This window comes from Fistularia commersonii, chromosome 28 (assembly GCF_037954325.1).
Source record: "Fistularia commersonii isolate RoL2024-O1a breed Wild chromosome 28, RoL_Fcom_v1.0, whole genome shotgun sequence".
Taxonomy (NCBI): domain Eukaryota; kingdom Metazoa; phylum Chordata; class Actinopteri; order Syngnathiformes; family Fistulariidae; genus Fistularia; species Fistularia commersonii.
In genome coordinates this window covers 7,806,656-7,820,463 of record NC_141311.1, presented here as the reverse complement: position 1 = coordinate 7,820,463, position 13,808 = coordinate 7,806,656, and the positions used below count along the sequence as shown (strand labels likewise).

At 46.1% G+C, this 13,808-nt stretch overlaps 1 protein-coding gene across 1 annotated transcript; it reads left to right on the top strand.

Moving 5' to 3' along the window:
• The first annotated feature begins 1,865 nt into the window (after positions 1-1,865).
• Positions 1,866-3,104, top strand: rprml (reprimo-like). Its single transcript, XM_086176061.1, has one exon. It carries the CDS (start codon positions 2,139-2,141, stop codon positions 2,475-2,477), a length of 339 nt encoding a protein of 112 aa, XP_086032187.1. The 5' UTR covers positions 1,866-2,138; the 3' UTR covers positions 2,478-3,104.
• The last annotated feature ends 10,704 nt before the right edge of the window (positions 3,105-13,808 follow it).

Genomic DNA, 13,808 nt, shown 5'->3' with positions numbered 1-13,808 from the left:
TAAAAGTCTTTTGTTTGACACTTTTTGAAGTTTCACCAAAGGAAAAGCGTCACGGCCACCGAGCCCGGATTCCTCTCGCAGGATTAGCGACTCTCAACCCTTAAACCAAGTAATAAAAAACATTTTCCCCAGAGAGGTGACAGCGGACTACACACCAAGATTGGTTTTTATGTTTATTTTTAATAAATAACTCTCTGTACTGTATTGTATTCGTCTCACATGTTGCATTATGCATGGGGAGGGAGGGTGGGGGCGGCAGGGAGGGGATTCACTAATGGGAAACACCATTAATTTACAGACAGGGAAGCGAGGTAATGAGAGCAAACATTTACATTCAGTTTAACTGCAGTGAACGGCGTCTGGGGGGCTTTTTCTTTCCCGTGCCTCACGTTTCTTTGCAGATCGGGTTGCAGATTGCGTGCATGTGTGCGTGCGTGCCGAGGACTTGCAGTGAGACACAACGGAACGCAGAACCGAGGCCTTCCGGAAGACATAAAGTCACACACCCGCAAAGAGATCGGTGTGTATCTGTAGAAATTTACGGGGTGAACTTCTTCATCCGTGTCTCCCGGTATCATCTGATGGCCCCCAGATGACCAAACTAATAATGTCACACCATTTCATTACATTACATTACATTACATTACATCACATTATACATTGCACTTTCAACTTGCAAAATACTTATTTTATTGCCTGTTTATATAGTGTATAGTTATTTTATTGTCTATTTGTATATTTTGTATATATTGACTATTTGTACAGTTTTACATTTGTATTGTCTTCCCAGGACTACAGATGGAAATTAGCAATGAACTACAATCTGGTACAAACACCTCTGCCTCTGTGCTTAATATAATTGCACACTGTCCTAATAAACCAATAAATGAAATGAAATGCGCACGTTGGAGGGACAGGATCCGCCAGTTTCCTCAGCAACTAGCGTTAATTTCTAAAAATACCCTTCACTTGTTTTCCCAACCCTTCAAACCCGCATATCGATTTTCACCGGATGTTTTTAATCATATTGAACATTTTCACGAGGCGCACTTCCCATTGGCGCGCCCTGCAGGAGGATGGGGCCGGGGCTTAGACGGATGGGCGTCATTGATTGGTTGAAACCCCGCACACCTTCACCTTCACCAAAGTCACCTTGCACAGGTATTTGTTAAAAAACAAATGACGCCAAAAAAATGACAGACCCATTGAAAGTGGAGCAGTGAGGCAGGGGCATTCTGGAGGGGAGAAATAATAAAAAAATAAATAAATAAACCAAATACAGTTTATCATTCGATAGAAGACTATCCGCCAGACTGAAAGGAAATGTGTACAAGACAGTGGTGAGACCAATGATGCTGTATGGTTTAGAAACAGAGACAATGATGAAAATACAGGAGGCAGAGCTGGGGGTCACGGAGATGAAGATATTGAAGTTCTCAATGCGAGTGATTTGGTTGGATAGGAATGGCACATGAGGAATAGCAAATGTTAGATGTCACAGAAGCCAGACTGAGATGGTGAATATATTGATAGACGGATGCTGGAATTAGAGCTGCCAGGCAGGAGGTCTAGAGGAAGACCAAAGAGAAGATTTATGGACATAGCGAGAGAGGTTATGAAGTTATATGAAGAAGAAGAAAAAAATCAAATAGACTAAACGATCAATCAGATAAATCGACACCTTCATTCCTTCAGGATTTCTAACTTCTTCCTTTCTTCCCGGGTGCATCACCTGACTGAAGGCACCCCCCACACCCAAACCCTCCTCCTCCTCCCCACGGGTAATGACTGGTGCTGTGGTCCGAGGGGGGGGGACGGGGACTCATCATCACTTTAAAACGCACCAGAGTCTTGGCACAAAAGAAGCACCGGCGGAGGAGCCTGCCCGCGGAGGGACTGTGTCTTAATACAAGCCGTGCTCCGTCCAGGAGGAGGACCCGGGAAACCTAATAAAAAAAATAATAAAGATATATACTTATATATTTTTAGAAAGGCGGACTTTCTGTCAAAGACCTCTTGCCTGCCACCGGATGCGACACTGATTCCCAACGAACATCGCCGATCAGTCACATGACGCAAAAGTTTGGGTCCGAGGCTTCTTGGTGACCTCTACCGTTCCCCGCCGGCGAGCCGCAGGGATGAACGCGTCCTTCCTTGACGTGACCCGGGGAGCGCTGCTCAACGGGAGCCAGACCCTGACGGGGACGCTGGCGTCCTACACCGGCAACGGCACCGGGGGCGGCGTGGTCACCGGCGACGGCGGCGGCTCGCTGGTGCTTCTGCAGGACGAGCGCAAGGCGTTCGTGATGCGCGCCGTGCAGATCGCCGTGTTGTGCGTCCTGTCGCTCACCGTGGTTTTCGGCATCTTCTTCCTGGGCTGCAACCTGATGATCAAATCGGAGAGTATGATCAACTTCCTGGTGAGGGACCGGAGACCCTCCAAAGACGTGGAGACCGTCATGGTGGGGCTCAGCTAGGACGCCTGGCTGGAGAGCGGAGGCTCGGTGCGTGTTCTTTTTTTTTTTTTTTTGTCATGCACATCTGCATGAACTTTTGGGACAACGCCACGCCGGTGTCTTGGAAGGGAAATATATGCAACAACAACGACAAAAAAAGAAAAATGTTCACAGTTTCTTCGTGAAGGAACGACCGATGTTCGTGCGTAAAAGCTTGTGCGTAAAAGTTGGTCAGTTGTTTACACGCGGGCCGATGTATTGATTGTTTCGAGTTAATTAATGCCAACTTGAACAAAGTGAAGATGTTTACAAGATGTTTACTCCCTTTTTCTGTTTCCAGTATTTATTTCGTCGGCTGTGGGGGAAGGGTGTTTTTTTAAACCGTTCCAAAGCATGATTGTGATCGAATTCTTCTATCGCCACGTCTGATCGTGCTCCCCGTGGACGTGATCGGTATGTGGGTAAAAAAAATGTTTTGTTCCTTGCTCACTTGCACGTTTAACGATAAACCTCACCCACAGCTCTTGGGGTATTTTTTTCTCATTTTGATTTTATTTTCCTTGGCATGCTCGGTAATTGATCTGTGAAAGTGATTTCTGGACCCGTTTTTGCACTTTTGAACTCGACGATGCTGCATGAAGTATTTTGTACCAAAATGAACTTGAAACTGCAAAACATTAAAAAGCACCACATGCAACCCTGCCATGGTTAAGAGATATCTCCCATCTTCAATATGGAGCTGAGTATTAAATCCTGACGCCAATTGCTGCCAACAACCTCCCTTTTAAAAGCCTAAATTTGGTTTGTGACCCATCGGGGACACCGGTGTGCCAGGATGTAGTCAGATCCAATATCTTCTCACACCTGAGACAAAGCAGTCCATATCAGTTCCACTTGTAGAATAAAATGGAATGTTGAGTTGATTCATTGTAAAAAGGCATTTAGTTTTTAAAGTGCCATATTTAATAACTTTATCCTAAAATAAAAGGCAAAAGCTCAAGAGTGCTGAATACACGGGATAATTGAGTTCTCAAGAAGAGCTATTTATCATTTCCCGTGGCTTCATATAGCCAGGCGCTGAAGGGCCAGGCTGAGCTATCCATCTCGGCGACAACAAGCTGAGCTCATATTGGCTCGGCGGTGTTTAATCTGCTCCCTCCGCGGAGGCGAAATCAAGAAACATTAAGGGTCACCTCGGTCACTTCCCTGCTCGCCAGCACCCGGAGTTTCCTGTTCTTTTTATCACTTCATCAGAAAAGAAGAGCAAGTGTCAGGGCAAAGGAAGCCAAATGTTACGACTTGAGACTGTATCACAACTCACAGCGGAGCTCTGGGTTTTCGTTTTTAACCTCTGCCATTCTAATTTATGACACCGGGGGCTCATTTTCCCTGGGCGACCCGACCCCGAGCGTCCATGTGTGAACGCGGAGCGTGCTACCCGAGCACTTGTGAAATAGGAGTGAGAGCCGACCATCACAATTAGTATTATCATGAGCAACACGAACAACACAATTATTAAATAACTTCCCATTACTGCTACCATCATCGTTACATCTTTGTTGGGCTCATTGTGATTACATTTTCATGAGACCTCTTCTTTTATTTCCCCTCCTCTCACGGCGACCGGTCGAGGCGGGCGGCCACACACTCCAAGTTGGGGTTCATTTCAAGGCTTCCTCCTTGTAACAGGTGGTTCCTCTCCTGGAGGGCATAAAGAGTGGGGTCTAAACTCCCCGCCCGCTCCTTCACCGAGTTCCCCTCCTCCGTTCCACCCGCGCCCTCCTCGCCCTCATGTACTTCCCACTCGGAGCAACCGATGTTCTCATTATTATTTCAGATCTTGTTAGGAGAGCTGGGGTAAGACCAATCTTTACAAACACGGCCGCGCATTCGCACGAGACCCCATTCACGGCGCGCCGGGATGCAAAATTCTCCATCAGTTTGAGAAAAAAAAGTCAATATTTAAAATGAATGATAATTCGGCTTTAGCTGACGAGAACGACAATAGTTTATTTTGTAATTCACATATCTTGCAATCTTTATCTCTGAATTTTCAGCTTGGATCTGGAACTTGTTCTGAAGCCTTGTTGTCCTTGCTTATTTTTCTTCTCCCGGCATGAGGGGTAAATGATTCCTCACATTGTCATAAATCAGCGAAACCACATCAGCATCTCAAGCCTTAATGTAATACTTCGCCTTCCATTAGAACAATTTATAATAGTTCTTCGAGCTTAATGTTCCTCCGGCAGGTCTGACACGGTCCTCGGGGAACACTGCCGTTGTTTCCGTGGCTGGTGAAAAACGAGAAGCGAGGATGCGATCTTTAGAGGTGAGATGGGAAACATTTTTAACCAGCTGCTCTCTGACTCCACTTGCAAAATGATTTTGTAAATTGTTCACCGGCAATTCACAACCGGGGTCGAGAGACGGGGGCGGAGGGCCCGAAGTGACACGGAGACCTCGTTGCCTGGAAAGCAGCCCGAACCACGTTTCAGTAGTAGATCATTATTCATTACATTGCATTGGAGGACTTTGGACGTGTAATGCTGTTCTGCGAAATTACTGCTGGAAAATGAACTAAACTGCTCATCCTGCATGCAGGGTGATGGGGGGGAGTTGGGAAAAATCCAGTCTGAAGCAGGCTCGCCTGGGACTACATGTGGAAACACCAAGCCATTCATTCTCTCATTCACACCTACATATAGTCTAGAGTCTTTGGTTAAACTGGCGATTGTTTATGGACTGTCGGAGGAAGAAGGAGAACCTGGAGAGCAGGCAGGAGAACCGGGAGAACCCATTTCGGAGAACCCAGACATTTGGTACGATCCAGATCCTTCTTGCTGTGATGAGGGAGTGCTGACAGCATCCAACCCCGCTATCCAGGAAGTATACGTGATTTGACTAATCCTAATTTCCGCCCACAATTTAAGCCACCCCTGACTGTGAATAGAGTATATGCAGCAAACAGAATGAATTCATCAATCGATCAATCAATCAATCAAAGAATGAATGTAAAGTCTGTCTTTCCTGGGTTCAACGATAAGAGGGTGTAGTATGTTCGGTCAACACAGCAAGGGAAATCAGATACCTGACACATCCAGCGTGAATGCATGTGTGAGTTAGAATAAGTAAGTAAACTCAACTTATAATTTAAGCGTGAAACAAAATTCATAAAAAGTGGGTATGAAGTCAAGGCGCAGAGTTTAATCTCGCCCGGATCAGAGGATCTCAGGCCTTCCCCGGTGACTTGCAGCTCAAATGCTAACTGTGCACGGCGGCCTCACGCCAGCAGCTCTGCGATTCATCGGCGAGACAGGTGACGGGAGAATTACAGCTGTTAAGCCCAGGGAAAAATTAATGAATCCAACTCGGCTGGGGCCACGTGAAGGAAGAGGTAGGTGATTGGAAAAGTTTTTTTTCATGGAGATTAAAATGCAACCCGTATTGTGAAACTGCCTCAATACGTACACGTAGGAGAATTTCAAGTGAGCAAAGTTGTTGCACTCAATGATTTGTGAAGCTACGGGGCTGTGGATTTCCTGGAAGCGTGGAGTCCTGCGTAACACACAGCACAGAGTACATCTTCAGTGTAGATATTTGGTTTTTAGAACAAGGGGATCTGACACTTACAGCTTGAGACGTGCTTCTAACTCAGCACCTGCGGTTTAATTTCAGAGCAAGAGTTTAAAATATTGAAAATGATAAAAATGAGCTGTTGGAGTCAACAGAATTTCCAGATCTGTTCTTCTTAACGTGTATTAAACTGACAGTATATATTCTGTCGTGCAGAAATGCACATGGATGTATGTGAACGTGATGGTGGCACAGGAGCGGTAGGTTAACACGCCGCTAGTCCCCCCAATCCTCCTTCACGGCTCTGCCGCGCCCACCGGACGCTAGCGGAGCCCTCTCCATTAAAACGCGCTGTACGCCGACTTGTCAAGAAGGGTCACCGCTGACCTTTCTGAGCGGACGCCTCGCAGAAATAATGAAGAGCCGGCCGTGGGATACTGCCGGGAACAACGATGATAAAACCCGGCAGTGGCATTCGTCTCAAAGATGGCACCTCCCGTGGAGCTTTGAACGGAAATACCCCGAAGAACCACTTGTTTGTCAGCGACACTGCAGAGCCATTTTTTTACTCCGAGCCCCCCTCCTATCTTTGGTCTTGGAGTTGAAAGATCTTCTTTCTCGATCTGATGCAGCTCCCAATTGGACGAGTTGGCCTTTCCTCGGCACTATTCAGCCGACCTCTTCTGGGATGTGTCGCATTCAGGAAGAAGCAACAAAGCCTCCGACGAAGAAGAGCGGCGACTCGAGGTACGCACCTCATTCTTGACGACGGCACTCATTGTTAGACTTGGACACACTCAGTTGAGTCACTTCACTTTCCCCAAAATACTAAATCTGAAATACTAAAAATGTTTCCCCCAGCAGCCGTTAGATTCAATTTCATGCATTCCCTTCTATGTTTTCGCCGCCGTTTCCCGTTCAGTGAGGGAATGGGCGGCCCCTGCATCCAGACTTATGAAATTTTAAACAAATCTATTACGGCTCGGCAAATGAACAACAAACAGAAGAATTGCACTGGTTCCTTCCATTACCCTCGGCTACGCCAAGTGGAAAAAAGTTAGCGGCACAATCTCGCCAGCGCTTGTTAACTCAATTAACACGTTCTTTTTTGTTTTTTTTTTCTCCCGGGCGGCCACAAAATGCAACACCTACATCATTTCACACCCGCAAATGTGTTTCTGGGCGTTGCGTTTTCGTTCCGTGTGGATACGAACGCCATTTGCCAATGCGACTCTCGCTGAATTCATAACAACGCGACACTGTCACTTACAAAGTCGGAGGTGTTGTCGGTGACGTAGCTCAACTTTTCGTTCCCGCTCATCCGTGACCCACGAGGAGCGCTGTAACCCTCATCCTCACCTATCTTACTTTATTAATATAATTTTTTTTTAATTATGTACCCATTCCAACTGCCGCCTGCTCATTTTCGTGGGTGTAATGGGCCGTGGTGGGTGGTGAGTAGCTTCAACCTCACAGCGAGAAGGTCCCTGGTTCAATTCCGACCAGGGGGCCATTCTGTGTGGAATTTGCATATTTTCCACATTCAAGTTCTCCACTTTCCTCATACGATAAGTTCAATGGGGATCCTGAATTGCCCAGATGTGGAAATGGTCATAAATCTCTATATGACACGTGAATGAGAAAGGGAACGGTTGTATGCCTCTTTATGTGCCCTTGTGATTGAATGGCCACCTATAGGGGGGTCCAGGGTGAACCCCACCTTTTGCCCAATGATAGCAAGGATAGGCTCCAGCCCCCCCGCACCCCCACGACCCTGTCTGCAGGATAAGCGGTGCCGACAATGAATTAAAGAATTCATAATTTTACTATCAGTAGCGATTGTGCATGCTACTGCATGTGGGATCATGTAAAAAAAATATATCAGGCGGTCCCAACCTTTACATGGGGTCTCCAAGAGCTTTCGCTAATTGACTCACGCAGCGTCACTTCTGGAAACCAAGGCAAGAGAAGCACATGACCCAGCCTTATATATGTAAGTTATATAGAGGGTTTCTTCCAAACAAAGCAAAAGCCAGATGTCTGCCATTAGCTGAAGGAAAGCCGGCAGGGAAAAGTGCATCCATCTGAGTGGATGTAACTGCTCCTCTCCTCCGCGCCCAGCGTCTGATTGTGGAAATCAACAATCTATTCCAAATTAAATTATGTGATGAACCTGGAGTAAATGAAACTTTCAAAAGGAGGGTGTATGCATCGTGTGTTGTGTGGGCCTTCGGCGGTGAGGTGAAATCTAATTCTCATGAGAGATGGAGTTTTACGTTGCATTAAAAACCATCTTCATGTCTATTTTCCCGGTGTAACCCGGGAGCAGGCGAAGGTCAACCCCTGCGTCTGGATGCTCACGCAGGCCCGGGTTGGAGCAGGGAGGCAGATTTGGTCACCATAAATGTCAGATCGCAACAGGAAAAAAAAGGGTGGTGGTGGTAGGGGGGGGATTTGGTGCACATTGTTTTTATGTCAGCGTTCAGAGCGGGGGGGTGAGGGGCACAATAACACCAAACTGGCAGCTTTAGACGGTTAAGGCGGTCTCCTTTTCTAATACCCCCACCCCCGATAACCTGCATTAATATGCTTCTTTTTTCCCTCTAATAAACCATCCTCTCAGCGTCAGGTGGGCGTGTGTTTTTGCTGTTTTCAAATAAAATCACGTCAACTACGAGTTAGCACGCTGTTACCACCCGCACCCCCGCCCAACGAAACTGTAGAAAGCGAGCTAATTGGTTTATTTTCCTAACTTGTTCATTAGGTTTTAATAAACCAAGAGTCTGTGTGGAGACATGTTAATTGGCCTGGGTTAGTGGCAGGCACCATACGAAGCTTGCCCACAGCCAGGGGAAGGAGGTGTGGCGTGTGTGTGTTTGTGTGTGTGCGTGTGTGTGTGTGGGGGGGGGGGGTCTGTCAGTCAGCCGCACTCCCTAGGGAGGGGGTGGGAGATGCATTCAAAGTGTTATCTTCTACCCGCTTCTCAGATTCCTTTATCCCCCATCCTCGCAGACACTGAAGACACCGGACCACCGGTGAAAATAATAACCCGTCTCCGTCTCAGCCCATCTCTCGGCCCCGACGTGTCGCTTCTTGACATCTAGTTGCCCCTCCCCCCCTTTGTGATAAGTTTTACGACACATGAATGATTGGAAACCTCCCCCTTCTACCTCTGTGAAGGAGTCAGGCCCACTTTGGGAAAAAGGACCTTTTGATCGTACTGCCGTCTCCATCGGAGATTTGATCATCCGCTGTCAGGATCAATCAGAAATAAATCAAAACCCGATGCTCCCATTGGAAATCCATCTATGGGGAAAAAGCAGTCATCGTTCGGAAACTTTCTCCGGGGTGTTTTGGGTTCACTGGTGACTGAACGGCCAGAGTTGGACCAACTTTAACCTTTCAAACACCTTTCTCTTTCCTGACATTATCCAAACAAAGCCCAGGGTGTGCACACACACACACACACACACCCATACACACTCACATGGAGGCGAGCACACGCATACACACCATCACATGAAGACTGCAGGGTGGTGTTGCCATAGGAACGGGGAAAGGTAATGGTCGTGTTCGTGAGCTCACGCCGCAGGGGGTGAGGGGCAAAAGAAGTGTGTGTGTGTGTGTGTGTGTGTGTGAGTTACTCTGTGTTGTTTGGACTGAAAAAGCGAGTTGAGTTTTATTGACAAATGAAAAGAGCGTTAACTTCAAATCCCACTGTCACTATTTGTCTAAAACGACGGCGGAGACACTCTGGGAAACATCGGCGCACTAATAGGACAAACACTGGAGGGAATGTGATGAGTCCTGGTCGATAGCGGCGCCGCGCTATTTGTTTTTAATGTGCGGAGCGTCGGCCTAATGTAGTTAATGCTGTAAGCTGTGATGCAGATAGAACTGCCGGGTGTCTCCATCCAGGGGCTCACATCATCACCCCAAGGGGTATAAATAAATGATCTCTAATGCAATGAGCAAACCCTTTAACCAGCTGTGTGCATGTGTGTTGGTGTGTGTGTGTGTGTGTGCAGGACAGTGATTAAATATTACTTAGAAGGGGAAAAAATACATACCTCAGCAGCCAGGTCCCTCTCTGGTGTCACAAAGTGGCAGCCTCTCATCCATATTTGACAGCGTCGTCATCACTCAGAGGATATCTGCGCCCCGAAATATAATGAGAATAAGTTACAGATGCCCGCCGTTTCATTTCAGAACAAATAAAGAAAAACAAATTTTCCCACTTCGGAGCTAAATATCCTGGATTTTATTGATATTGGCAGGAGTGAGCGGCTGCTTTTTCTCGACTCCGGTGGGACCCGGAGGAATTTCTCTCCCGCTGCGCTCTAAGTGTCAAACAAATTAGACCCGCATCTCTTTCCTGATATTCACGGTCCCGACGTTCGAGATAATCCACACACTTTATTGCTAGCAGTTTTACGAGGAACCGTTTCCTTTGGCCCCGGGCTGCACCTCACTGACTTCTCTGCGTGAAACTGCCCATAATTCAGACCAAAACCAAGCCGGATGGGTAAATAGGACCACGGAGAAAAGGAAATGGATATTGTTTTTTTTTAGATTAGAGATTTTTGGGGCAGGGGGGATGCACGAAGGCCCTGCATGTCGAGGTCAGCGCTGGACTGAATCGTCATCGTTGTCACTTCAAGGAGGATACGTGGTCAGGTTAACTTTGCAAACTGAAGTAGCAAATGTTGCTTTTTTTTTAAAAAACAATTTCATTCAAGTGGGCGACAGGGATGCATGACAGGGTCGATACGGTACTGTCAGGATTATTGATTATCAAAGATAACGTAAGATTCAAATGGTGAAGAATGCAAATGTAAGACGCCAATCGAAATCCAGTAAATATTACAAGGAGCAGTAGGTCATTTCACATGTTGTTACTGCACCACTTAACAATTAGTTGAATGGCAGTTAAAAATAATCACAAGGTGTGTTTATATTTCCTCATCTGTTTTTCAACAGCACTTTACTCTATCTTTGTCATTAATGTTTTAAAATATAAAACATCTCTGTTTCATCTGTTTCAAGGTGGTTTTACACAGGAAAAAGAGGAGCAGGGAAATGAGCTGGATCAGATGACTGAAAATAGTTGATCAGTTTCCTGGATCCCTCGCATCAATGGTCATCGCCTGCTGCCGCCCCCTGACCCCCCCTGACCCCCCCCTAATTTCTCCTCTGATTGCTTGATGCTCCTGTTTGTGTGACAGTGTCGTGGGATGGGACGGGGGGGAGAATAGGGAGTTGCTTTTAAGAATAGAAACAATCCAGCCAGATTACAGCGTTAATTACAGAGTTGGAGATGCGATGGGGGCGGGAAGGCCCTTTCATACTGACAGCAAGTCTGGGGGTGAAGGGGGGTGAGAGGGATGGGGGAGGGGTTGGAAGGCAAAATGGTGCAATGAATGTAAACTGAGGGCCAATTAGTGTTGTCTGCCACGGTGGAGGTGTGACTATTATATATATATATATACAAATATCTCTCGCTCTCTCTCGCTCTCTCACTCTCTCTCACTCTCTCTCCATATGTATACATATATATATATATATATATATATATATATATATATATATATATATATATATATATGTTTATTATTTTCTTTTTTCTTTCTTTCCCCGAAACGGTTGAGCTCCCTAACCAGGGTGCACATTCTGAATAAATTAAAACAATGGATTTTTAATTGTGAGCATATCAATTGATATTTGCGGGCAAGCGTTTCACTGCCACACAGTGCACTTGAGATCAGTTAACATTAGCAAATGACGATATTAGCTCCCTTCAGCTAAACCCAGACCGAGGCATAGGGTGGGTGAGAGAACAGGTCCGCCTGCAGCGACTCAAGCAATGTGTTAAGGACTCCGCACCAGGTTTTCTAACATTTCCCAGATGAGGTTTCTGCACAGGTGAGGCCTCTGAGATACCGATTGTTCCTTCTTTTTTTTTTTTTATTTTAACTTGACAAAAGTCAAACACAGCTGATGTTGGGAGTTGTCAAGCGAGTAATGAGAACAATTGCTGCCAGCATGAGTCACGATTCTGAAACAGAAAAAAGTTTAGACGGTGGGAGGATGCTTTTTATTTTTTTCATTTAAATCCGCTTCCAAAGTTACTAATTAAACTGAGTTCACCTCATTGTAGGTCAGCGTAGTGATCACAAGCACAAGTGTGAATGCAAGTTGTCTGGTTTGTATGCGCGCGTGCGTGTGTGTGTGTGTAGGCAACGTGTTGTGTGGGTGAGCATCGTGCATATGTGTGTGCAGACTGTTGCTTGTTGTTGTCACCTTGGCAACATACTGCTTGCGATGTGCTTTCCTGCTCTTGAGGACGTACGAGAATCACATATGGAGTATCTACTCGCCCACTGGTGGGAAAAACAATGACCCACTCATCCAGACATATTTTAATGATATTTGGATTCACAGTTCTGTTTCCCCTCTCCGCCACCTGACGGATCCCTCCCAATGACACTTCAGCATCAGCAGCCCTAGTCTGGCCTGCCATTCTTGGAAAAACCTCCGCTGTCAATTATACCTGAGAACTAACCTGAGGACAAGGTTTTTTCATTGAAACTTCAATTTTAAACTTTATGTAAGATCAGGCTTCATGAGTTATCCTAAACTTCCAGCAGAACCTGTACCTTGGTGAGGACGTGCTTTCTGAGTGTAGAGGAACTTCAGCCGTACCTGCACCGATGGAAGTTCTCGGACCAGGAGTGACGCTCTGCAGGTGAATCGGATCACCTCGTCGCGTCAAAGAGGAGGCCCCTCGTGTTTTCTTCGTTTGTTCTTGGCTTCTACCACATTGCCGTTTAAGTTAAAACCCAAGCATGTGACTGAAGGGTGTCTGCAGACCGGCTGCTGAGTGAGCACTGATCAAGATTTCCTCTGTGTCCTAACTATACTGTCTGACAAGCCACGTGCTGCCATCTACTGGTCTGGAGTGTGAAACTTGAAGCGACAGAGCCTTGAGTGAAACAGAAAAACCAACTTGTCAGCCTTTGTGACTGCGGGAAAAACATATTGTTTTAATGAAAGGGACGCAATATGCTTCTCAAAGACAGTTTGACAGCGTCGATCGTCCCCAGCTGGCCGACTGGTGAAGTTCCCACAGAGTTGGTTGTTTGAATGATAGCATCTCCAGGCTGTGTGTGGCTGGGAATGTTTTTAGATATTTTTTAAGAGAACCAGCGGGGGCCAGAAATACTCAAGACTACTGATTTTATCTATTTTTTAATGCCACACCTGCAGCATGTTGTGCTCAGAATCCATTTCTTCTTTCACATTTTTCACGCTACACATGACCAATTTCCTTCCCATCCCTCCGATCCGAGCTCTGACGCTTGCAGATTCCCAACCTGGAGAAATCCTAATAAGCCTGAGTATTTTTTTTTTTTACTTCCTGAATTGTCATGGTTTATACACTTTCTATTTTCTTTTCAAATCTGTATGCGGTCTTATCTTTTTTTTTTTTTTTTTTTTAAATCTAGTGTCATGATGTCGTTACAAAAAGAGCTATACAAATAAAGATTATCATTATAATTCGGGAGCTTATGGGGGATCATATTTTTTTATTATTTTCTCCTCGGCCCTGCTGAGTGGGCTCTCATCTCCTTCATTGGCAGTTACAGTTTATTCTCTGCCACTGCGCCTCCAGGCAGAGAGCCTCATTACGGTCCACGGCTCCTCGGCAGCCCGACATCGACTCGCAGCTCCATCATGCCTCCCAGCTCCGCTCACACCATTAGACCCGTTGGTCATGTC

What these genes read in the sequence shown, in the direction of transcription:
- rprml (XM_086176061.1), top strand. Translation starts at nt 2,139, where the DNA reads ATGAACGCGTCCTTCCTTGACGTGACCCGGGGAGCGCTGCTCAACGGG.